Below are 26,540 nucleotides of genomic sequence, written 5' to 3' on the forward strand. Positions count from 1 at the left end.
TCACCTTTGATTGAAGAAGCCCATATAAAAATTCCTCTCATCACGTTGAAAATCAAACTCAGGTCTTTTCCATTCAAAAAATGCATATCACATGCAGACAATATTTGCAACCCACAAACCTTCAATCTATTTTGATAGGGTGCATTCCACAGGTATGACATCATTTTGATCATCACCTCACTATAATGCATACAGTATGATCATAACTTCTAATCAGTGTACTGTTCAACATCCAAGTAATCTTTTGTATTATTTTCCCACTTTTGCAATATGCCTCAACCTTATCTTTATGTTACCACAACACCACCTAAATCTCTGGCTCGACAATTTTTTGCAGTGCACCCCCATCAATATAATACACAGTTTACAATCTTTTTGGTCCAAAATTCATAATCCTACAACTTGCAATAGTGAACTTTTAACTATTATTCTTTGACCACAATGTCAGTTTATCCAAACCATCCTATGAGATCTTTACAATTTGCTATTGCCTTTCACTAATCTTGCTAACAACTGAATATTCTTCCAGTTGGTTACAAGATTATGGAAACACTTACCCACTCACCCAGTCAACTCCTCTTCTGGTAATGTCAGTTGGTTGTGAATTGTATGTGTTTGTGTTATTTATGCAGATGGCTGAGGAAGGGGTCTAAAATTTTCAAGTGGGACCAGATAATGAAAATTTTATAAGAAAATTTTTGTAAAGGAATCTAGAGCACATTCCTCAACAACTAGATATTCTGAAAGACCTGACCCGAGGTCATTCCCCCCCCCCCCACCACCACCATATCACTGATATATAAATTAAACAGCATTGTCTAATTACATATGTTTAGAGAAGAGATTATTGATTATACCCGGCTACGCCAACTGTTTTGATAATTATCAATCCTATCGACTGCTGCAGTTTTGTTATAATGAGGTTTAATCTCTGTAATGATTATTTCTAATTTCCAAGTGTTTTTATTTATATGCACAAAGGCTCACTCCATTTGGTGCAATGACTTTTTTACTGTTTCTTTCAGAATCCAAAAAAAATCACTGACTCAAGACCAAAATACAAAAATTAGACATTTAATAAAACAAAAACAATATTAGTAGCAGCAAGGCTTATACATTGGTCATACATAACTGGTAATTAGCTTACAGAATTAACAATGCATATGAAGGATATTAATTAAAGGCAACTTTAATGAATAACTTCTATATTTCGGCAACGTCACGTTGCCATCTTCAGAAACATAAAAATATGGTATGTGCATGCAGACACTAACAAAAGCAAATGAGGAAGAAGGCAATAAACTAATATTGTTCCTAAAGTCCTAATGGTGCCCTCTGGTGGGCTAATTTTGTTGTCTTGGCCGTTGGGCTGAAAGTTCTCGTAATGTAAGTCTCTACCAAAGACCAACCACTTCCCCTAGACCTACCTGGTGTATACCAGGTCCCTTGCAGCTGCAAATTGTCCTACTTTGGCCAAACAGGCAGGACAGCAAATATCAGGATTTCAGAACACAAAGACTACATCCGGTTTCACCAGTACAGCCACTCTGGGCTGGCAGATCATGCCTTAGATACCCACCATAGAATTCGTTGGAAGAAAACTAAAATAATACACCGCAGCAAGTTTAAATACGAAAGATTATTCAAGGAATCAGCAGCAGCTCTAAAAAACGTTCCAAATCTCAACAAATTTGGGTGCATGAAACTACCCCAAATTTGGGAGACTTACATTACGAGAACTTCAGCCCAACGGCCAAAACAACAAAATTAGCCCACCAGGGTACCATTAGGACTTTAGGAACAATATTAGTTTATTGCCTTCTTCCTCATTTGCTTTTGTTAGTGCCTGCATGCACATACCATATTTTTATGTTTCTGAAGATGGCAACGTGACGTTGCTGAAATATAGAAGTTATTCATTAAAGTTGCCTTTAATTAATATCCTTCATATGCGTTGTTAATTCCGAAAGCTAATTACCAGTTAAAAACAATATTAAATGGTAATCTGTCTGCTTCTGTGCCTTTTGAAATGTCAAGAGCAGTTACATGAGTTCAGCCAAACCTCTTCTTGACTTGTATCCTGAGGTAAGCATTATGGGCTAGAATCTGCTGTAAATATATAGGAAATCTGTTTTGATGGTTGGGTTAATTGGTGGGCCTCCAGCTGGTAAAGAAAAGTTCACTTTTGATGATTTCGTTTTGAGCACTGTTGAATAAACATAATTAGTATAAGCATAAAGAAAGGGCATTTTGGCATCTCAGCTGCTTAAGATTATTTTGATGTATTTCTTATGAAACAAAACAACAGAGAGGGCACATGCAATGTACTATTTCTGGTATATCGGGATCAATTTTCCTAGGTCATCTGGGAAACTGTCAGAGAACAACAATGCTAGAAGATCTGTTTTGTCTTAGGTTGATATTGTGATGCTATCATCTGGATTGAGAGAAAGAGAGAGATAAAAGTTGATGAGAGACCAATGATGAAAAATCCAAAGCCACCCACTGCCATTTAAGCAGTTGGCAAGATTTCTGCAATTTTTCCTTTGAGTGAGATGTAGATCTCTTTTGCAAGTTGAAAGCTTCAGTGTAGGCCAAGTATGAAGCTGGAATTCGTGTCTCAATCAGTGGTAATATGATGAATATTTTTTTTTTTTGGTTTGAATCACAAAAGTCAAGCCCGATTATTTAAGGGGAGGTTCTGCTTAAGTGCAGTAGCTATTCTCTAGAAATCGCACTTTACAGATCAGTACACAATTTTATTGCACAAACATGCACAGCTGTGATGCTCTGATCTCTTGGATGAGAAAATTCATTGATATGTGACAGAAGGAATAGAGACCTGTTGCAGCACTTGTATCTGTTCAGTCAGTATGTGTGGTCTCTGAGATAAGCCATGTAGTTGACATCATTAAATGACACTCATGCTGGTGAAAGCAACTCGCAAACTGTGAGTTGCTTTCACCAGCATGATTGCATTGATTAACTAATATGACAACCTGTAATAACACTTCACTCCAAAGCAAGTAAAATCTAACACAACCCATTTCTAGTATTTTGCACAGATACTCATTCATTTATCATGCATATGGCACGCCTGGCTGGCCGAATAGTTAGCTTATCCGCTAGCCAGCCAAAAGGCTGCAGGTTCAAATCCCGCCGTGGGCATGGATGTTTGTGATTGTCCTTGGAAATACTAGTGGTGGTGGGTGGCGGTAGATGTCAGTGGTGTAGTTGCGGTCAGTTAGTGGATTGAGTGGCAGAGACAGAGCTGTAGAGCAGGTGCCCTCCCTCGATGAGTCTTTGGACTCCCTGGAGGTGTCTAATAATAATAATAATATATACACTTCAAACAAAATTACATAACTACAAAATTAATTGGATCTAAGGCCTTTTAAAATAAACTTACACTTAAGAGATCACCCATCAAGGCCCACAAAAAAATAAAGATCATCGCTCGTTTTACCAACAGAAATCTGAGAGACTCCATTCTTACAGCAAGCAAGAAAACAAAGCTGACAACAACGATCCTAACTGATAAGAAACTCCCAACACCAATCTATATAATGGAACACTGGACTCCATACTTCAAAAATATTCTATACCAGGCAAGGAAGACAAAAACAGAGGAAAAACTACAAGTTCCTGTGGACAAAGAATTCCCAGATATTTTTGAGAAAGAATGAAAACACTCGAGTATACATAATTACAAGTGAATCTGACATACACAGCCTACCAATATAAAACACTAACTTTTCACATCCTTAAGAATAAGATTAGAACTCATTTAAAAACTATATAATGGAGATCTCAAACATAGGCGAACATATCCAGTCAGACAACATAAACTTCAAGGTCTTTGACTCTTTGAAGAAATGGTCAGACAACATTTCCACCAACACCAACTTCACTATCATACACACAAACAAAAGAAGTATTAAAAAACACTGGCTTACATTGATAACACAGCTCAATTATACTATGATAAACATAGATGCGCTAATACTGACCGAAGTTGCAATAAACAACACAGAAATTTACGCATACAACATAAATAATTATCAAACCTACAACTTATGTAGACCAAACAAAAGAGGAGGTGGCATTGTCGCATTTATCAAAGAAAAATACAATGTGACAGAAAAACAAACTCACTTCGAACATGCGGAAACACTAATTTTGGAACTCACAAATAGCCACAATAGTATCAAATACACAATAAGCACAATATACAGACCCCCAGATAATAATCCACTCAGTTTTTTTCACGAGTTAGAAACATGACTAAGCGGCATCGAACTGCGTACAACACACAGGCTCATCCTAATAGGGGACATTAACATAAATACTCTTGACCACTCTTCTTCAACCACTAACACATATCTTGATATACTAAGTCAGTACAACATAAACCCTACCATTAACTTCACAACAAGAGAAGAAATACTCAATAACTCACTAATACAATCATGCATTGATCATATCAACATACGGGCTTCAATCCATACATATACATCATCAGTAATTGATGTAAAAATTGTCAATCACTACTTTGTCTCAACTTCGTTCTATTATGCTTCCTACCCCCACCACCACCACCACTACCACCACAAAAGTCGACCAAACTCGATCATACTAAAGAGCATTGTCGATAACCAAGTAAAAAATACAGACTGGAACTCCCTACTTAAAATAAACGATCCTGTAACATTATACGAGAATTTTCAACTAAAGTTCACAGAAATATACAAAAAAGCAACAAAACCTACACAAACGAGGCGACAAACAGACAGCAATCCATGGATAAATAACGACATGCTGAATAGTATTACTGTAAAAGAAAATCTATGGAAAAAACTTAAAAAGTCACCCAATAACACACATTTACAAACCTTATACAAAAACACAAGAAATGAACTAACAACAAAAATTCGTAGGGCAAAAAGATACTACTACTACTTCCAAAAATTCATGGAATATAATGACAACATTAAGCAAACATGGGCTACACTCACCGAATTAGTAACTCGAAAAAATAAAATTTCAGCACAAGATTTTATTGCAAAATGCTTCGGTCAGGACACAAACCAAGAGGAATTAGCAGACTCATTCAACCTTGCTTTCATAAACAACATCACACAACTCAAAAAAGACAAACTACCAACAATCAACAAAAAACTACCGACACAAAGTCAACAACCAATGATGTATTTTCCACCTATAACAAAATAGGAACTGAAAGAAGCAATCCTACAACTAAAACCAAAGACCACTCCAGGAATAGACAAAATAAGACTCACAGACCTTATAACACACTTTGAACAAATAAATCCAATACTTTTGAAACTCGTGAACATAATATTCGACACAGGCATTATTCCACAGCAACTAAAAACTGCAGTAATTACGCCAATATACAAACACGGCAAAAGAAACGACTCAGAACTACAGACCAATAGCTACACTACCAGTCATCTCAAAAATTCTAGAAAAAATAACACACACCAGACTAGAGAACTATTTACAGAAGTACAACATCATCTCACAAAACCAGTATGGCTTTCAGAAAACAAAAAGCACCATTACTTTATTAGAAGACATCGCCGACACAATAAACAAAGCTCTCGACAAAAACAAGCACACCGTCCTTATACTGCTGGACCTAACCAAAGCATTTGACACACTTGAACATGTACTACTCGCCAAACTATATTCAATAGGTATAAGAGGAACACTGCATACATGGTTCAAGAACTACTTCTCAAACAGAACACAAGTAACAAAAATAGGTACATGTCACAGTCGGAGTATACAAGTAAAACATGGTGTACCTCAAGGTGCCATATTATTACCCACTCTATTCAACATATACATTAACGATGGTTCATAACATATCCATAAGAAGTCAAATATTTCAATACGCAGATGACACAGCACTACTAGCAATCCACACAGACATTAACACAGCTTTCTGCAAAGCACAACAAGACCTAAACGAAATCACAACATACTTCCACCAAAACGCAATTCTAATCAACGGCACCAAAACACAGATGTTGATAATACACAGCCCAAGAATCATATGCCCTGCATAACTATCGATACATTGTCACACATACTACTGCATTAACAACAAAAATACCTGCCAATGTTCCGAAATCAAACCTGTAACACATGCAAAATACCTCGGTCTCTATATAGATTCCCACCCTAAATGGACAAAACATATAGAATACCTACACACACCAACCTCTGGATCATCGCAGCAAAACTCTTCCAAGTTAAAGACATTATTCTACCCAACATAAAAAAACTCCTATATCACAGTATCTGCGAATCCCTACTCAGATACAGAATAACACTCTATGCAAGTACATCAAACAGCCACCTAACAAAATTAGAAACATTACACAGGAAAATCGTGTCAACAGTGATCTGGACACCTTACACGCAACAACCAATATCCAACAAGCACATGGCGATACACAGAATTCTGAGCATTTAAAACCTGAAACGCTACATGACATTAACAAGGAATTACTTCAACATCACCTATCGAAACAACAGAGACACATATCGTATAACACGACCTACAACAACTCTCTACATCCCCACACCTTTCAACAACTCATACGGTTCTTTTGTGAGATCACATCAGATACCCACGCAACTCAACAACCTACCAAGAAAGTTAAAACACGTAGATAACTACAGAACATTAAAAAACGAACTCTGTAAAATATACGAACAAAGTTAAGAAACTATTAACACTAATATACACATCACAAATTACTAGCATCCAATGCCTACATCCCATTCATAAACGGTAGCAACAACACAAATAGTGAAGGTTAAATCCCACTCTCTTCATAAAAGCTAACCCAAGCTTCGAAGTAGGTGGGATTAACTTGCCTCACTCATCTACAAGTAATCCTTATAAGCAAATGCAGAAATTTGTATGTATAATCACTCTTTCTCATACTTTAAAAAATATATATATATATATATCCACTAGACAAGGTGTTCTCAACCTTTTCCAGTGGCGTACCACTATATTTAATTCAAGATATTAGATTTACCAGTAAGGCAGTGGCTCACATACCACCAATGGTATGCGTATCATAGGTTAAGAATTCCTGCATTAGACTAAACACTTTGTTTACACAATAATTAAAGGTTCATAGTCAGTTTCTCTGTTAAGGCCCTTTTTCGAAGATATAAGACTTTCTTCTTCTTTTTCATAGGATCCTTTCTCATCACTCTCATGTAGCACACATTAATTCTTCCTGACTCAATTCTGTCTCCTTTTCCAGTAGAAATAACAGTTAAATCCGGCTTCCTTAAGACATATGAAATTTTCCAATCAGCTTTTCCTCGACCATTCCTTTAGAACGTCAATTGCAATATCTTCATTTATTTACCAATACTTATTGACAGTCTTAACTCCTCCACTTTAAAAAAACTCGCAGTTCTACGATTCCCTTTTCGGAATGTACTATTAATCTTCCAATCAGCGTTTCCTCGAACATTCCTTTAAAACGTCAATTGCAATATGTTCTTTTATTTACTAATACTTATTGACAGTCTCCCACTTTAAAATCTCACAGTTCTACGATTCCTTTTTTGGAATATACTATTAATTTTCCTCCGACTGTCACATAAAAAAAACTATTTTTATTTTCTCAGAACCCAAATATCTGCCGGCCTACATTCTCTTTTTTTCCCGAATGCTCTCTTGTTTTCTCCATTACCTTGATACTGAACGCTCTCTCTGTCAGCTGTCAATCACCCATCAAACTCCTCGGTGAGCATGCGCACTCCATGAAAGGGGCAAGCGAAAAGCTAAGTATAATGGCTGACACGTTGTCTTCTTTAGCGACAAGAGAATGTCTTCATAAAGCACAACACTTAATATTTTAAACCACAATAAAATTTCTGGAAGCAACACAACTATCCAAATCCAGTAAGTACATAATTTTTTTTTTAAATGCTTTACATTTCATCTTGACAAAATAACATCAATAACGGGCACATCGCAAGTGCTTACAATGCATGTTATGAAACCAAAACTAATAAATGTACTGACATAAACAATTTGTAAAAATATTCAGAATTTTTAATTATGATTATTTTTACACATATCTACATCACATGCATTACCCTTAATTCTGCTTCACCATATACTATATTTGATATATATCTGTCATCGATCCTCTTATCCTTGTCTTGAGTTTCATATTATTATTACTATTAGCACCAGACCTATGTGGAGTCAAAGAATTCCCAGCTCATCAAACTATGCTTTAAATGTATTCACCATTCTGCGCTTATCACACTCTCAGATAATGCATTCCGATTACCTACCACTCTCAAAAAAAAAAAAAGAAAAAGAAAAAAAAGAGAGAAGAAAGAAGAAACCTTATTATTCCCCATCTGCTTGCACTATCCTTATACAGCTTACAAGGATGGCCTGGGATTCTCTCTTGTTTCCCCTTCTTGGTTTATGTGTAGCTATGTGTTAAGTGCTTGGTTTTCTAAATGTTCCATATAGAAATTGGCTAGTGGTGGAAAAAAGGGAAAGTCACTGCAGTACCATCTACCTGTTTGTATATTTTTTTCCTTTCTATGAAAACCAACCAGAATAAAGTAAATAATTCAAAAAAATCTGATGGGAAATAGGGCTTAATAAGGTCAAGGGTCTGCCATGGTGGTTATGGTTACTCGCTTATGAACAAATCTCCTGATGGTGTAACATCACCGGATCTAGCAGTCTAAAACTCTGGATCCTTTTTTCATCTGCTATTCTTTGTAATTATCTCCCAGTAGCTGTATAAATTCCATTTCCTTTCTCCTCATTCTTTTTCCTATTTTTAAACTTTCTCTCCATAGTTAGAATCTTCATATTAATTACTTCTCCTGTGCTCATTAAAATAAAATATAGACAAATCAAGGGTATAATTTTCTAGTGAAGTAAATATTCAGATCAGTAAGACAAAATAAGAAAGTTTGCACCTGAAGTATTCCTCACAACCTTTAGATGGAGGATGAATTTCATCATCCAGTGTGAGACCACCATCCTGCTTATTGGAGGCTTGAATTAGCTGGAAAAGGTGTGTGTTTTGTCGAGCAGAGCTTCCAGTCCATGTAAAATAAATAAATATAAAATATATAAAATATACACAGAAATTAATAAAATTCCTTATCCCATGCACAGTACATGTACTAAGACCAGTTGATGTGACTGTTCTCAGTAATGCAGAGCATTGTGGAATTTTTTAACAACCTGTGGTGATGTCAACTGTTCTCAGTTGACAAATAATAGTTATGAAGACATTTCTTGCAGCACTTATGTTTGGTTGTGTCAGTGTACAACATTAACCCCTTAACGTACCAATTAAAAATCAGAAAACAGTCATTTTTCTGCCAATTTTTTGGGCGAGGATGATTTGCTGGATCAAATTCATCATTATTTTTCAAATAATGATGAATTTGTGCAAACGAAATAGCCGATGCGCGCCGTTGGCAACTGTTCTTAGCTGAAAGGAAATAGGCACAAGATTGTCTAGTGTCTATATTCGGTTGTATTTGTATGTGAAACCAAAATTCAAAATCAACTTTGGTGCAATGAACAAAACACGTGTCACAGACATCTTTGTATGTTAAGGGGTTAATGAAAACAAGGATATAAATTTTTATCAGTTATAATAAGAAAAATTTAACAGTTATACTTGGAGTGTGATCACTGCTTTCTCTCACAGTGGCAGCTCTTTGAAAGTTAGCAGCTTACATATGTTATCAGTGGCATTTAATCTTGATCGAAAAACTGGATTTTTGTAATTACTTTGATTGTGTTCAGTAGTTGTAGTATGATAATGTTCTTATTTGGTAATATGTTTCCAAAGTTACAAGTGTTTCATTTTTTATATCTGCTTTGATATTCACATTATCATCAAGCTTATTAAATTTAACTTGCCAAGAAATTATATTCTTGTTTAATCCTTTATCCAAGCATAAGCCAACCAACAAAGTTTGCACATGAGTATCTTCATGACTAGGCTACTTGTATATATAATGCATAGCGATATACACTTCTGAAAGGAAGTTTGCTTTGCATTCTTATTATTATTATGGGAAACTCCAAGGAGTCCTTAGACTCGTCAAGGGAGGCCCTAAACATCATCTCAAGAACTATTCAACATTTGCACAGTATATACTTTGCTTTAAACTCATTCATAGTCAGGCCACGCACAACAAACTCTGGCAATCTGTTCTACTCATTCATCACTCTCCAAGCAAAAAATCTAGTTTTAACACTCTTGCTAACTACACTCTTATTCAGTTTCCATGGATGGTCCCTAGTTCTCCCACCAACGCACCTGTTCTGAAAAATTTTCTCTGAATTAATCTTGTAAAAACCGTGCAGTAATTTGCATGTTTCAATCATATCACCCCTTTCCACCATTTGCTGTAACCCACAAATCTTCAACCTGTTCTCGTATGTTTCATTCCATAAACCTGCTACCATCATGGTCACCTGCCTCTGGATCCTCTCCACCTCCTCCACATCACCAAGAAACCCTGGTGCCCAGATCTGCACATAGTAGTCAAGATGCGGTCTTATCAAGGCGATAAAGAGGAACAATAACCTGCTCGTCGAGGTATTCTTCAGTAACCAAGTGATCTGATGAGCTACTTTAGCCACTTTTGCTATGTGCCCTATAAACTTTAACTCCCTATCCACTAACACTCCCAAGTCTCTGGCTTTGTCAATTTCCTGGAGTACAGTTCTACCAATGTGGCATACCACTAATCTTTTCATCCCAAAATGCATAACCTTATGCTTTGCCACATTTAACTGACATCTATTCTCTTTTGCCCAGTCTGCCAATCTATCCAAATCATCCTGCAAAATTTTGACATCATCTGTATTAACTATTGCTTCACCCAACTTTGCATAATTGGCAAATAACTAAACAGTTGCTCTCAGATCCTTTCCTACATCATTAACGAAAAAATTAAATAGCAGCAGTTCAAGAACAGAATCCCAACACACCACTAGTCACAGGCTCTGTTTTGGACTCTACTACTGAATAAACTACTCTCTGATATATCTCCATCAACCACCCTCCTATCCATCTCACCAACCCTATTATCCATCCCCATGTGATGCAGTTTACTAATCAGAATTCCACGTAGTATCCTGTCAAAGGCATTTGCAAAGTCTATCAGTATCACTGTAAGCTAAAATCTTTATCTAACTCAGCTGTCACTGTATTATAAAACATGTGTAAGTTACTGAGGCATGACCTACCCTTCACAAAACTATTTTGCCCAAATACAATATCCCATTTCCATCTATCCATTCCTGTATTTTGCTCTTATTTCTACTATGTCGACTACAGTTACCTCCCTACCAATGGCATTCCTCAAAATCATTCAGCCATATTATTATTATTATTATTCAGGCCTCCATGGAATCAAAAGACTCATTGCGGGAGGTCCTTCCAAGTAAACACAAAATCTATCAAGACTCATCGTGGGAGGTCCCTCCTAGGAAATACAAAGTATATCATACCACTCCTTAAACTCATTCACCATTCTCGCTCTCACCACTCTATCTGACAATGCATTCCATGGTTCACCCCCACCCCCATGCAAAGAAACACCACTCCTCACCCTCTTGCTCACAGTTTCCTTCTGTAACTTCCAGGGATGGCCCCTTGTCATCACTCCTTCCTGCTGTTCAACTAAGCAAAAGAACTCTCCAGTGTCAACTCTGTCACCACCTCTCAACAGTTTAAAAGTCTCAATCATATCACCTCTCCTTCTATCCACCAAACTCTGCAGTCCACATTCCCTCAGCCGATCCTTATAATTAACATTGTACAGTCCTGAAACTGTCTTTGTTTTCTGCTTTTGTACTCTTTCCACAGTTAATTTATCTCGTTCAAATCCTGGGGACGATATCTCAGAACAGTAATCTAAGTGTGGTCTGATCAAGGTCTTATACAACAGAATGATAACTCTTTTATCTCTGCAAGTCAGCATTCTTCTCATTATTGCAGCAATCCTCTGTGTTACCTTCATCACCTTTGAAATATGTCCACTAAATTTCAGGTTTCTATCAATCATCAACCCCAGATTTCTTATCTTCCCTACTTCCTCCAGTATAGTTCTTCCAATAGAGTATAAACCGTCCCATTGATGTGTCCCAAACCTCAAGACCTTACATTTTGCTGCATTAAACCGACGCCCCTCAGTCATTTGCCCATCTGTCTAGCTTATTCAAATCCTCTTGCAGGGCTACCACATTTGCACTACTACTAATAACCCTTCACAGCTTCACATCATCCACAAACAACTGAATATCCCCCTGCAATCCACTGACAATGTCATTGATATAAAGCTTAAACAATATAGGTCCAGTACTGAGCCCTGTGGGGCCCCACTTGTAACCCTCTATCTCCTTGCCACTGCCTCACCATACACAACTTTGATACCTATCGGACAGCCAATCCTGAATCCAGTTGACCAACCTGATATCCAAACCCATGTGCTGCAACTTAAATATCAGCTTATCATGTCGCACCCTGTCAAATGCCTTTGCTAAATCCAAGGAAATGGCAGTATATGCTTTTCCCTCATCTACTGCTCTTATAAAACTTTATTATAAAAGGCTTTTATAATAAAAGCCTTTTATAATAATCTTGTTTTAGTAAACCATATTACTAAAACAAGAGCTCCCCTTCACAAATCTATGTTGACTCTCACAGATAGCATTACCCTCATCTGCCCAATGCTGCATTCAGTTCCTCACTAATTTCTCCAAGATCTTAACAACAACTGATGACACAAACTGGCCTATAATTATAATAAATTTAGTTTAATCCTTTATCCAAGTGTGAGCAAACAAAGTTTGCGCCTGAAAATATCTTCAGGATGGAATATGGTGTTGTACTACCTTACCGTATTCACCATACCGTATACCTATACCTTACCGTATAACACCATATTCAGTCTTGAAGATATTTTCAAGCTGAAACTTTGTTTGCTTTGTTTGGATAAAGGATTAAACTAAATTTATTAGAGTCTAACGAAGTGAAAAATAAACTTTCAACATCTTTCTCTAAATCCAGAGTAATTTAATAAAGAAAAGGTGGCACACCTTTTGGCAACTCCTATAGATAAAGATGACCTCGCTATTGCTTCTGCCTGGTATCTCCAACTCTGGGCCTGCCTCCCACTGAAGAGACCTCAATGAAGGTCGAAACTAGTCTGGGTAGTAGCCAATCCCTTAATGCATAACATTATACATATCTGCAAGGAAATGTGTTTTGCATTATGGGAGATACTGGGATAGGAGTGTTGGTAGCTTGCTCCACCTTTGCTATGAGTTGCCTGGTGGTGTACTACCTACCCCAGTAAGGTAGTACAACACCATATTCAGTCCTGAAGATATTTTCAGGCACAAACTTTGTTTGCTCACACTTGAATAAAGGATTAAACTAAATTTATTATAGTCTAACCAAGTGAAAAATAAACTTGGCCTATAATTAGACACTTCCAGTCTGCTTCCGCCCTTATGCAATGGCACTGTCTTACTTTCCTTCCATTCCCTGGGCACCTTTCCTGCAGCCAGACTTTTATTGAAAAGCCAGGTCAAAGGAGCTGTTAGTTCTTTAGCACATTTTCTCAAAACTTGTGGTGAGATACCATCCAGTCCCACAGCTTTATTGACTTCCAGAGTAATCAGTATTTGGAACACACTCTCCTCCTATACATTTTTTTCTTTTACTTGCAACATATTGAAAGAACTGTTTGGGATTCTCTTTAGCCTACATTGCTAACTTCCTTTCATAATCTGCTTTTGCCTTTCTTACCATGCCTGTTATCCTTCTGGCCTATGCCTTGTACTGTTCATGTGCCTGCAGGTCACCTGTCTCCTTAAATTCCCTCCACAATTGTTTATTTTTTGTAGCTCTAACTTGATGATGATATTCATCCATTTAACTCCCACTTGATTTACTCTCCTAACTCTAGGTATGCAGTCTGCCATTACTTTCCTCAAACACTCCTTGACCACTTTCCATGCACTATCAACATCCAGCCCTTGCAGCTTTACATGCCATGGCACAGATCCAAGCAATCTCCTAAGTTTGTCATACTTACTAGCCCTATAATTCCACACATATACTGTATCTTAAAACTGAAAATTCCACACATTTGGCTACCTCCCAGATCAAGACCATATGATCACTCTCACCAATTGGTGGCAGTGTGATATATTTATTATAGACAAATTCTCAGATGCAATTACTAGACGAGCACTCTCGAACCTCTAGTATATTCCATTACATGCTGTCTCATATCTCTTAGTAACTGCATAAAATCTATTTCCTTCCTCCCTTGTGTCCTCTCCTCCTTCCAATCTATGTTCCCACAGTTGAAATTCCCCATAATAATTACCTGTCCTCCAGTCATTGAGTCTGTTTTTCAATGCATACTATCTCCATCATGTTTTCCCATCCCCTGCTCTGCAGTAGCATCCAACTGTATATTTTGTTCTGCCAGCCTCAATCACTCACCAGATATCCTCAGATGTACTATTTTCACTGGCCTGCAGTTGAACTTCTACTCTCTTTGGTTGCAGTTCATTGGCTATCATCAATAACACTCTCCCCCCCCATTCTTTTCTCTCTATCCTCCTTGAACACACTGTACTACCCTTCACATTCTATCCCACTAACTATATATCATCTTCTGTTAGCCATGTCTCACTAATGCCAATAACCTTTGGCCAGGATGAACCAACCAATGCCAAAAACGCATCCTGTTTGTTCTGAATGTACACATGCTCCTGGCGTTAATGTACATAAAGTGTAAAAGCCTCTTAGGTCAACCACTATCCTGAAGCTTTATACTAACTATCCCATTCTAGTTTGTTACCAGTGGTACTAACATAGGCATATTATACACATTCTTACACTCGACTGCCTCACTGATGTCTGCATATCCACTCAACAGCTTACCCCCTTCCCTAAAAGCTCTAGTTTTCCTGATTCTGCACATCCACTTTCACTTCATTCAACACTTTTTTTTTCAGTCTCCAAACACCAAATCCATTCAGATGCAAATTCTTCTTATATAAGTCCTTTTGCCCATCATACTCACTCCATACATTCACAAACTCCACACCACTCCTCCTGCATAACCTACACATCATCGAGTCATTCGCTGTTTTAGCCCTCCTTCTCAGCTCTACTCTGTCATGCCACGGCAACAGACTCACTATCTTAACTCTCTCACTCTTTTCTTTTGCTACTTCCAGTAATTCTTTCATGTCCTCTCTCATGCCATACTTTTCTCCTTTTAAATCATTCATTCCAACCACTATGATAATTTCTTTCACCCTACCCTTTTGTGCTCTAATAGCCTAACTAACATCTTTAATTTTCACAACAGGAAAGTACAATTTTGTCAAACTCTCATTGATCACACCTTTTATGAGTGAACTGCTGTACAACACTCACTCCTCGATTTTTCATTCACTCTTGGTTAAGTCCTCATTTTTCTTATCTTTCATTTCTTTCTTTCTGTTATCAGATAATCCACTCGCCAGACATTTTTGCATTCACTCCAGCTTGTGCTTCACCTTATGTACCACTCCGCACAACCGCACTCTCTCTCTCTCTCTCATTGCGGCCAACTCTTCATTCTTTACATCAGTCATACTATTCTTTTGTTCAAAATTTTGCTCTCTCTCTCTTTCTCTCTTTCTTTTCTACATTCTTGCTTTCACAAATTTTCGCTTCTACATTCTTGCTTTTGCTAACTTTCTCTTCTACATTTTTGCATTCTTTCACTCCATCAGTTTCATTTACACCATCTTTTATCTTTTCAATCTGCTTCACATTTATTGACTCATGGTCTAATGATAATATTATTATTATTGTTATTACTTGACACCTCCAGGGAGTCCAAAGACTCATCAAGGGAGGGCATCTACTCTACAACTCTCTATCTAAACAATCCACAATCTACAATGAACGACAACTACACCAACACCATCTACTACCCACCACTACCACTAGTATTTTCACAGACAATCACAAGCATCCAAGCCCATGGCGGGATTCGAACCCACAGCCATTTGGCTGGGTAGCAGATACGCTAACCACTCGGCCAACCAACCTGGCATATATCGCACTTCCTACAAATCCATATCTTCCCTCATCTCCTGCCCATTCTCTCTACAAACACGTCCCTTAAACTCCACCATGCATACATATTACATTCATGACATCGTATCAATTTTGAAAAATCTATTTTGTTAATGCTACTTGATTTTTGTGTTGCTCGCCTATTTAATAAATTATTATTATTATTATTATTATCAACATTTGACCTCCAAGGAGTCAGAGACTCATCGTGGAGGTACTCACTATTGCATGCAATGCTCATCCAACCGCATCTTAAACTGATTCAATGTGTCCACGTCCACAACACACTCAGGCAATGCATTCCACTCACCAACCACCCTCCATGCAAAGAACCTGCTTCTCACTCCTTTGCTCACACCCTCCTTATACAGTTTCCAGCAATGGCCTCTTGTTCTACTCCCCTCTTGCATTCTGTGAAAAATCTCTTCCATGTCTACTTGATAACAACTCCTGACAAGCTTATATGTCTCAATCATATCCCCACTCTTCCTCCTATTCATGAGGCTCTGCAACTTACATTCTCTCAATCTGTCCTTGTACTCTACTTTCTAAAGACCACTAACTACCTTTGTGAATCTTCTCTGTACCCTTTCCAACATATCCTCGTTACCATGAAAACCTGGCGACCAAATCTGTGCACAATAATCCATATGAGGCCTGAGGCCTTATACAATGGAATCATAACCTCTCTATTTCTGCATGTCAGGGTTCTCCACATCATTGCCATTATTTGATGTGATGCCTTTACAACTTCTGCAATGTGGTCCCTGAATTTCAGGTCCTTGTCCACTATCACTCCTAGATCTCTCATTTCCTCTACTTCTGTTAAAGTTCCCCACCAAGTGTATACTTTGCATCCCATCGTTGCTTACCAAATCTGAAAACCTTACACTTACCAACATTGAACTGATAGTTCCACTTACCTACCCATTCATGCAATCTATTCAAGATTGCATGAATATCATTAACATATCATTAACATGATATTGGGTCGGGTTTAACTAGTGATATCCAGCTGTTTGCAGATGATGCAAAACTGGGGCGAGCAATGCACATTAACATCAGCCTGACTGTGCATTGCTCTCTCCAGTTTTGCATCATCCACAAACAGCTGGATATCATAGTTAAACCCGACCCAATGGCCCCAAAATTGACCCTTGCGGCACACCACTAGTGACCTTTCTCTTTCGAGATACTGCACCCCCTTACGTGCTGCCTGAGATAGTTATCTCTCAAGAACTCTAGAAATTCACTTTCCTTATTTCCAAATGCTATCTCTTGATCTTCTACAGAAAACTATCATTATAGATGAATTTAATAAATCATCTATACTGCCATAATGAAAATCACCCATAATAATTACCTTTCCTTTGTTCACTAATCCAAGTTGTTTATATATTTCTTCATCACCACCTTCCACATTCCCAGGCCTATAGCAACATCCAACTAAATATGTCTTCCTCTCAACCTCCACGTGATACAACACTGCCTCATAACCATTGCCACTATTTCCCCCTTTCATGTCTACCTTATGTGGGCTTCATTCCCCTGCTATCATCAGCAGCACTCCCTCCCCTTCCTGCCCTTTCTATCCTCACGAAAAATACTGTACCCTTCCATTTCTATTCCCATTACAATATCAAATATTGAAATAATATCGATATCGAAATATTAAATCTAATAATTTAATAAAGCATGCAGACACACTTCATTCTCCAAAATAAATAGTACAACATTAAAATTCAAGAAATAATGCTGATTATTACTCAAAATACTCTTATCTCTTCTTGAACTCCTTACCAACACTGTATTATAGGATACTAAGACAACCAATGTGAATGTCCTCAGTTTCTACACGTAAGTAGCTTAGTTGGGAAGATACTTCACTTGTAAACTTTGTTTGCTTACCCTTGCATAAAGGAATAAACAAGAATTTAACTTCTTGCCAAGTTTAATTTAATTTCTAACCAAGTGGAAAAATTTTCTACAACTATCATTAAGCTTATCTCTAAATAAGGATAGAAATTTGTTGTATTATTAAATACGATAGGCTGCTGCTTTTATGAATTAATATGACTTCTACAGAAAACTATCATTAAGCGCGCTCATAAATCAAACCGTTATTTCCCATAGGCTCATAGTTATGAACTGGGATTATATTCCTGGAAATAGTTTGTGCTCTAATAACATAATATAATATAAACCTTTTGTATATTCTTTAAAATGATGCTTATTGTAGAATGGAACACCTGAAATTTGGAGCATCAATTCCATCCAGGTGCTGCCATAAAGACTAAAAATGTCATGCTTCTCTTATAATGATGCCTTCTGCTTGTTTAAAGATTTTGTATTCTCAAATTCACTTTTCCTCTTTCCAGATATTTTTGTGGACATAAATATATTATATCTTCAAAAATGTACTGCACGTAATTTTTTTAAACTAAATTAACATTATATTAAGAGTGAAGCATTACAACATTTTGCTTTAATCATGGGCTTCAATTCTGTACCTGTGAATTGATCTGGGCACATTGAGTCAAAGTGATGGGTTTTTTTAAATGCAAATATATATGTACAATATTTTGTGACAAAACTCAATCATTAAATTTTTTTTAAAAAAATGTCAATTCAGTATATTAGAAATCAGTAATCAAACTAATTAAAATGTTTTATTCTCAGTCATGCACTATGATATCAGTCATTCAGCAGCCTTAGGCAGAAGAATATGCATTCCAATCACCCTGCCTATAAGATCTGGCATTTCATATACTCATAATGGAAATTTTTTATGTAAAATTGGGGGATCATAAAGGGAACAGTTTTAAAGTAGGGCTGTACTGTAAACTCATCATACTTCTACAATTAAAGTATGCTTTATGTTTATTTATAATTTATAGAGCTGAATTTAATATTGAAACTTTATTATTATAATTAATTTTAGGTACATTATATAATTTGTATATTACATAATTTAATTTATTTTAATTCTTTTTTTCCTGCAGAGCATTTTCTTCAGAATGTCCAAATAATACTCGCCACAGTGTTGTGGACACAGCTCATGGTATATTCAACCATGCAGGAGGAGTGTTAACCTCAAAGGAGACAGGTGTGACAATAATTATTCCACCAGGGGCAATCTCTGAAGGAGAAGAACATGAAATATATTTCAAAGTTTGCCAAGATACAAATATGTTACCTCCATTAGATAGAGCAAAAGGTGAATTATGCTTTCTAGTTACATGGATATTCATAGTAAATAATTTTGGCAGAAACCTCATACATAAAACATGTTTATCTCATGAACATGTCAGAAAATTGGCATATTAATATTTCAGTAAAGGTAAATATTGAAACAGATTTTTAAATGAAGAAATTAAATTTCTTCATTTAAAAATGTGAAATTTTAAAATGCTCAAAAGAAAAAACAAGTCAATTTCTTATAGATATGTTCCATTGCTAGCCTGGTTGGATGAGTGGTTATTGTACAAGCTATCCAAACAACAGTCTATGCAAAGCCAATTGCAAAACATTCATGGATATGGATATTTTGCAGTGGGATATGATTTTCATCTCGTAATGTGTTTTGAACACTGCCAATCTTATTGATGATCTGAAGTGGCTTCAGGGCTCTAGAGAGCAAACCCATATTTGGCCTCTATAGCAGAGTTTCTGGATTGTGTATAAATAAATAACTTTAAAAAATAAAAAAAAAACATAAAAGGTTTACAACCTTTCATGGGCAGGAGTCATAAAAAATTAGAAACATCCAGTTCAATCATTTATATTGCAGTCCAGATTATCCAGATTACAGTACAATGAAATTACTAAATAAATAATACTTATGCAATTTTTATTAAAGGCTAAATTTTTGGCCTTGTATTCAGGCCATCTTTTGTGCATGATAAGTTTCAGGACCATCCAGGATGGTCTTCAAAATAGTTCAGATGCTTACACTTGGATACAGGATTAAACCAAGAATATAATTTCTTGGTATTATCTTTAATTTATAGCATAACCAAGTGGAAAAACTTCAAACAACTATCTCTGATCCAGAGTATTTTAATAATAAACTGTGACACCTTTTGGCTACTTGTACAGGGTGTTCGGGATAAATTTGACATATTTATAATTAATTATATTTTTCCGTAAGTTACATGTATTAACACACACTTCTCTTCATTTAAAAGTTTGGACCCTTCTTCATTCATATACAAGATGTCAGAAAGGATGGATAGCTGGAACCCACCTGAATCATGGAAGAGAATAACTTGTATCATGATGATTCGTGCCCGCCATCAAAATAAGGATATTACGACTGCTGCCCAATGCTCCCTGAATACAGTAAAAACAATCAGGCATGAACTAGAGACTTGCAATGGTGACTACGAGGATGTAGCAAGAAGAAAGATCCCTAGCAGACGATCTGATTGCGTTCGTACAGCAGAATTCCTCGCAAATCTGCAGGAACAGGTGTTGAAGAACCCTGGCATTGGAATTCGGGCTTTGTTCGTGGAGTTGCTAACTGTAGTCAAGCCCTGGATAACAAGGGTAGCCAATGGTAGGCCGTATGTATGGCAGCAGGATTCGGCCCCTTGCCACACCTCTGGGAAAAGTCAAAAATGGTTGTCTGAAAATTTCTACGACTTCACCAGTCCAAATGTTTGGCCTCCAAACTCCCCAGACCTTAACCCCATGGATTATTTTGTATGGGGCGCAGTTGAAAAAGACACCAATCGCACTTCCAGTAATACAAAAGCCCAGTTAATGGATAAAATTAAAACAGTTTTTGCGGCCCTTCCCAGGGAGACTGTAGCATCAGCTTGTTCGAGGTTCCGAAGCAGAATTGAAGCTGTGATCGATGCTAATGGTGGTTATTTTGAGTAAATCTTGTTGATAGTATTGTAATTAACTCTGCCTGTAATGTTTTTTTGTCAATTCATTAAATTTAATAGATACAAAGAAGATTTTCTTTTTCCTTGCGAAACTGTCAAATTTATCCCGAACACCCTGTATATTAAAATATGATTTCTGCATTGCTTATCAGTGGGTCTAGCTGCCACTGATGAGATCTCAATAAATGTTGAAACTGATCTGGGCAGTGACCCTTCTCATAAAGCATTACTTGTATTATCCCAAATACTTGCCTTAGTATCCCAAATTGCATTATTTGGGATACTAAGGCAAGTGATGTGAAGTCATTAGCTTCTTTATACGAGTTGTCCCAGTCCTGAAAATAGTTCAGCACAAACTTGTTTGCTTACATTTGGATAAAGGATTAAACCATGAATATTATTTCTAGGTATCTTTAATTTATAGTATAACCAATTGGCATAATATAGTTTTATTATACCTGTTATTATAGATATGCATCGTTGTATGTGTTTACAGGTTCCTTCAATTTGAAACAGTCAATATATTTCTTAATACTTGAATGGTATGCCATAGAATTTTAGTAATTAGTTTTGGTGTGCCACAAGATAAAAATGTGTTGAAAACCACTGCAATAGAGCTGTTTGGATATGATGGAGGTGGGAATAGTGTTGGACAAAAATTATGACCAATTGCTTTGGCAAGAGACCAAATGGCACAGCTGCCATTGGGCAGACTGCAAGTTTCCTGCTTTTTTCCCATTCAAATTCTGTTTTGGAAGCATTGATAGTTTTCTTGCGTCCATTTTGGGCTTGGATATAAGCATTAAAGGAGGATGGAGTCCTTGATGTAAGCCAGTTGTAGTATGCTTGATTTTTCATTTGTACAGCTCCAAAAGATGTGCCAAAACTTGGTTCTCCAGGGTTTTGGAGAACTAGGGGACAGCAGTTTAAAGAAGTGTGAGGAATGTATGTTTCCATGCCAGTGAGGTTTATTTTGGTGATACATTCGTTGCATATGTTTGGATTGGAAGACTGGAACCAATAGTCTAACCATGTGAATGAGGAATAGAAGTCAAAGAGACTGTCCGACTTGGCACTGTTATAATGCCAAACTACTCTTGTATGTGAGTGGCTGTGTAAGCGTTGTTGCATGGGAGAGGAGATAAGCACTAGATGGTCAGAATTACCCAGGAGGTTCATTACATTCACTGCGTATTTGGAAGAGTCATTGGTGAGGAAGAGATCTAGGATGTTTGGGTTATCTGGTACCCTGGTTAGCATGTGAACAGTTTGTATAAGGTCATTTTGTTAGTGATGGCAAATGTTTCAGCATCTCTGCCTACAAGATCTGTACAACTGGAGGAGGACACCTAGTGGTGGTATTGTGGACATTAAAATCTCCTAGGAGGAAGATTTTGCTGTTGGAAGAGTGTGACTGGGGAAAATCAGTTTTTAACTAGAGGAAATTAAAGAGCTCAGAGTGGTTGGTGGCATTAGGAGAGCAATAGAGACAGCAAATGAATTTGACTGAATGGGGAAGGGATATTTTCAACCAAATTCTAGGTTAGGTGTGTCTGGCAAGGTATGTCATAGCAGATATATGCACAGATGCCACCTTGGGTCGAAAGGAGATAAAGTATGTGCAGTTTGGAAAGTTGAGATGGATAGTGCTAGGTGGAGGTGAGATTTGAGTTTCTGCTAAAAAAGAGTAGGTGGGGTTTGGTGGGCTGAAGATGGTAGTGGACACTATAAAGATTGGAGTTGAGGCCACAGATGTAGTGAAGTGGATGTGTAAGGTTCTGTGGAGCATATATTTGACCATGAGGATCATGCACATTTCCTATACAGTGCCTGCATACTGATCTCCATGGTAGCTTTTAGTGGTGATTTTTGTACTAATTTAACCTGTTTGTAGTCGATGATCCAACTGTTGTCTACATTTTGGCACTTTTCCTCAGGTTGTCTTCGAAAATGGTGTCCTTGTTCCCTCTGGGCAAATGTTAAGTCAGGTCGAGCATGTATACCGATTTCGGACAAGTGTCCTTGGACTTGTTATTTATTGCCATTATTAATTTGGATGTGCTTGTCGGTGTGTTACAGGTCACTTTCACAAGACGTAGAAAGTTCGTTCCACCCTCTTTTATTTATGGATCCAAAATTATGGCATTTAACAATATTTCTAGATTGAAGTTGCATTCTCCTGCTAACTTGCTGATGTCTTCTTTTAATGATTTACCATTTTCCATCAGAAAATTCAAAATCATGGCATTGAGTCTCCTGTTTTCGGCTGTGATCAAGTTGTGTACCGTTGATGCGATTAGGTCACAGAATTCATTAATAGGCAAAGGTGCACTTGCAATGTGATGCTGATCGTTGAGTAGCTAGAGCTTAGTTTCCAGCTTTTGGATTTTTGAAGAGAAGGTTTCAATCTTAGTATTAAGGTTTTGTTCGAGGTTTTTGACTTGTTTGCCTAAGTTCAGAAGCTGTTTTATTTTTATTATTATTATTATTACGGGCAACTCCAAGGAGTCGACAGACTCATCCAGGGAGACCCTAACATCATGTCAAGAACAACTATTCAACATTCACACAGTATCTATCATAACTCACCTTGAACTCATTCACAGTCATGGCACCCACAACAGACTCTGGCAGCTTATTCCACTCATTCACCACTCTCCAAGTAAAAAACCTAGCTCTAACACCCTTGCTAACCACCTTCTTGTCCAGTATTATTCTCAAAAATATCTTCTGAATTAATCTTATAGAAACCCTTCATAAATTTGAATGTCTCAATCATATCACCCCTTTTCTGCCTATCAACCAATTTCTGCAATCCCCAAATCTTCAACCTGTTCTCATAAGGTTCATTCCATACACCATCTTGGTCACTCGTCTCTGGATCGTCTACACCTCCCCTCCATCAAGAAGAAACCCTGGCACTCATATCTGAGCACAGTAGTATAGATGGGGTCTATCAAGGCTCGATACAGAGGAACAATAACTTGTTTGTCTCTGCTTGTTAAAGTATTTTTCAGCAACCAAGTGATTTGATGAGCTGATTTAGCCACTTTTGCAATGTGCCCCCAACAACTTCAACTCCCTATCCACCAACACTCCCAAATCCCTGGCCTCATCAATCTCCTGGATTACGGTTCAACCAAAGTGATATACTGCTGCTAATCTTTTCACCCCAAAATGCATAACCTTACACTTTGCCACATTAAATTGACATCCATTTTCCTTAGCCCAGTCCTCCAAACTATCCAAATCATCTTGCAAAATTTTGACATCCTGTGCACTCACTATTGCTCTACCCAACTTTGCAGCATCAGCAAACAAGTGAACACTTCCTCTCAGATCCTTTCCTATATCGTTAATGAACCAATTGAAAAGTAATGGTCCAAGAACAGAACCCTGTGGCACACCGCTAGTCACAAGCTGTCTTTTGGACTCTACTCCTGAATAAACCATTCTCTGATATTTCTTCATCAACCACCCTCCTATCCATCCCTCATATGTGCTGCAGTTTACTGATTAGAATTCAATGTTGCCTTAGCAAGGTCCAGTAGAATCACTGTAAACCCATTACCCTTATCCAGTTCAGCCATCACTGTGTTATAAAACGTGCGCAAGTTACTGAAACATGATCTGACCTTCACAAAACCATGTTGTCCCCCATACAGTATCCCATTTTCATCTATCCAATCCTGTTGACTAATTTCTCCAAGACCTTGACAGCAATTCCTGATATGCTAATTGGTCGGTAATTTACAACAGCAGTCTTGGAACCTCCTTTATGCAGTGAAACTATTTTCCCCTCTTTCCACTCCCTCGGGACTAACCCAGACCCGAGACTCAAATTAAAAAAAATGGTCAAAGGCACTGACAATTCTTTAGCACTTTCTCGTATGACATGAGCTGGTATACCATCCAATCCCGCAGATAAATTGACATTGAGGTTTTGTAATAGACTATTCACCTCCACTTCATTCACCACAATTCCCGTATAAGCTGTTGGTTCTTCTATTTCTGCAATGTCACCACCTGGATGATATACTCTTGCAAAGTGCTCACTCAGTAATTCTACTATATCAACTGATTCGGTTGCCTCCCTACCATCGCCATTCTTTAAAATCAACCTGCCGTATACATTTTTTCTTTTACTTGCAACATATCAAAAAAACTGTTTGGGATTCTCTTTAGCCTGCATGGCTAATGTTCTTTCATAATCCTCTTTTGCTTTTCTTACTCGTTACCCTTCTGGCCTGCACTTTATACCATTCATGTGCCTGCTGGTCACCTTTCTCCTTAAATTCCCTCCATAGCAGCTCAAGCTTAATGGTGTTATTCATCCATTTAACCCCTACTTGATTTATTATTTGTACTCTAGGTATACAGTCAGCCATTGTCTCATGCAAACACTTCTTAACTGCCTCCTGTGACCTATCAACATCTAGCCCTTGCAGTTTTACATGCCATGGCACTGAACCAATCAAACTCCTAAGCTTGTCATACTTACCAGCCCGATAATTCCACATGTACCTTGTCTTAATTGTAAATTCCACACCTTTAGCCACCTCCCAAGTCAAGACCCTACGATCACTCTCACCAATTGGTGGCAACGTGGTCATATTTGTTACAGCCAAATTCTCAGATACAATTACTAGGTCAAGCACTCTCTGACCCCTAGTATTTTCCATTACATGCTGTCACAGATAGTTGTCCCTTAATAACTGCATAAAATCCAATTCCTTCCTCCCATGTGTCCTCTCCTCCTTCAAATCAATGTTACCATAGTTGAAATCTCCCATAATAATTACCCTCCTTCCACTAATTTCTTCTATTTGCTTATGCATACTTTCTCCACCATCTATTCCATCACCTGGTCTATAGCAGCACCCAACTGTATATTTTGTTCTGCTAGTTTCAATCTCACACCAAATAGCCTCAAATGTGCTCTTTTCTCTATCCTGCAGTTCCACTTTTATTCTGATATACTCTTGCAAATTGGCTATAGCTCATCAGCTATCATCAATAACACTCCTCCCCCCATTTTATTCTCCCTGTCACTCCTGAACACACCATACCCCTCACATTCAATCTCACTAGCTATATCATCTTCTGTCAGCCATGTTTCACTAATGCCAATAATCTATGGCCTGGAAGTGCCAACCAAAGCCAAAAATTCCTCCTTCTTGTTCCTAATACTTCTGGCATTAGTATACATGAATTGCAGAAGTCCATTTGTCCCATCCCTATTTTAATGCCTTATACTAACTATCCCATTCTGATTTGTTGTCTTTCGTACTTGCTCGGGCATATTACACACATTCATATATACTCAACTGTCTCCCTAAAGTCTGCATATCTACTCCCCGCCCCCTTTATGGAAGAGAGGCACAGCAAACAAAACAAAAAAAAAAAAAACTGGTTGAGATCAATAAAA

At 37.5% G+C, this 26,540-nt stretch overlaps 1 protein-coding gene across 1 annotated transcript in view; it reads left to right on the plus strand.

Annotated features, from left to right (window-relative positions):
• Window positions 1-26,540, plus strand: part of LOC150093598 (tight junction protein 1-like) — a 712,683-nt gene that overhangs the window by 656,417 nt on the left and 29,726 nt on the right. The window contains exon 34 of the mRNA XM_090413230.1: window positions 19,223-19,437. Within this exon, the coding sequence (XP_090269356.1) occupies window positions 19,223-19,437 (215 nt within the window). The remainder of the gene's footprint in view (window positions 1-19,222; window positions 19,438-26,540) is intronic.

Source organism: Typopeltis vanoorti, chromosome 23, assembly GCF_054136105.1.
Source record: "Typopeltis vanoorti isolate ZY-2024b chromosome 23, IOZ_Tvanoo_1.0, whole genome shotgun sequence".
NCBI lineage: Eukaryota > Metazoa > Arthropoda > Arachnida > Uropygi > Thelyphonidae > Typopeltis > Typopeltis vanoorti.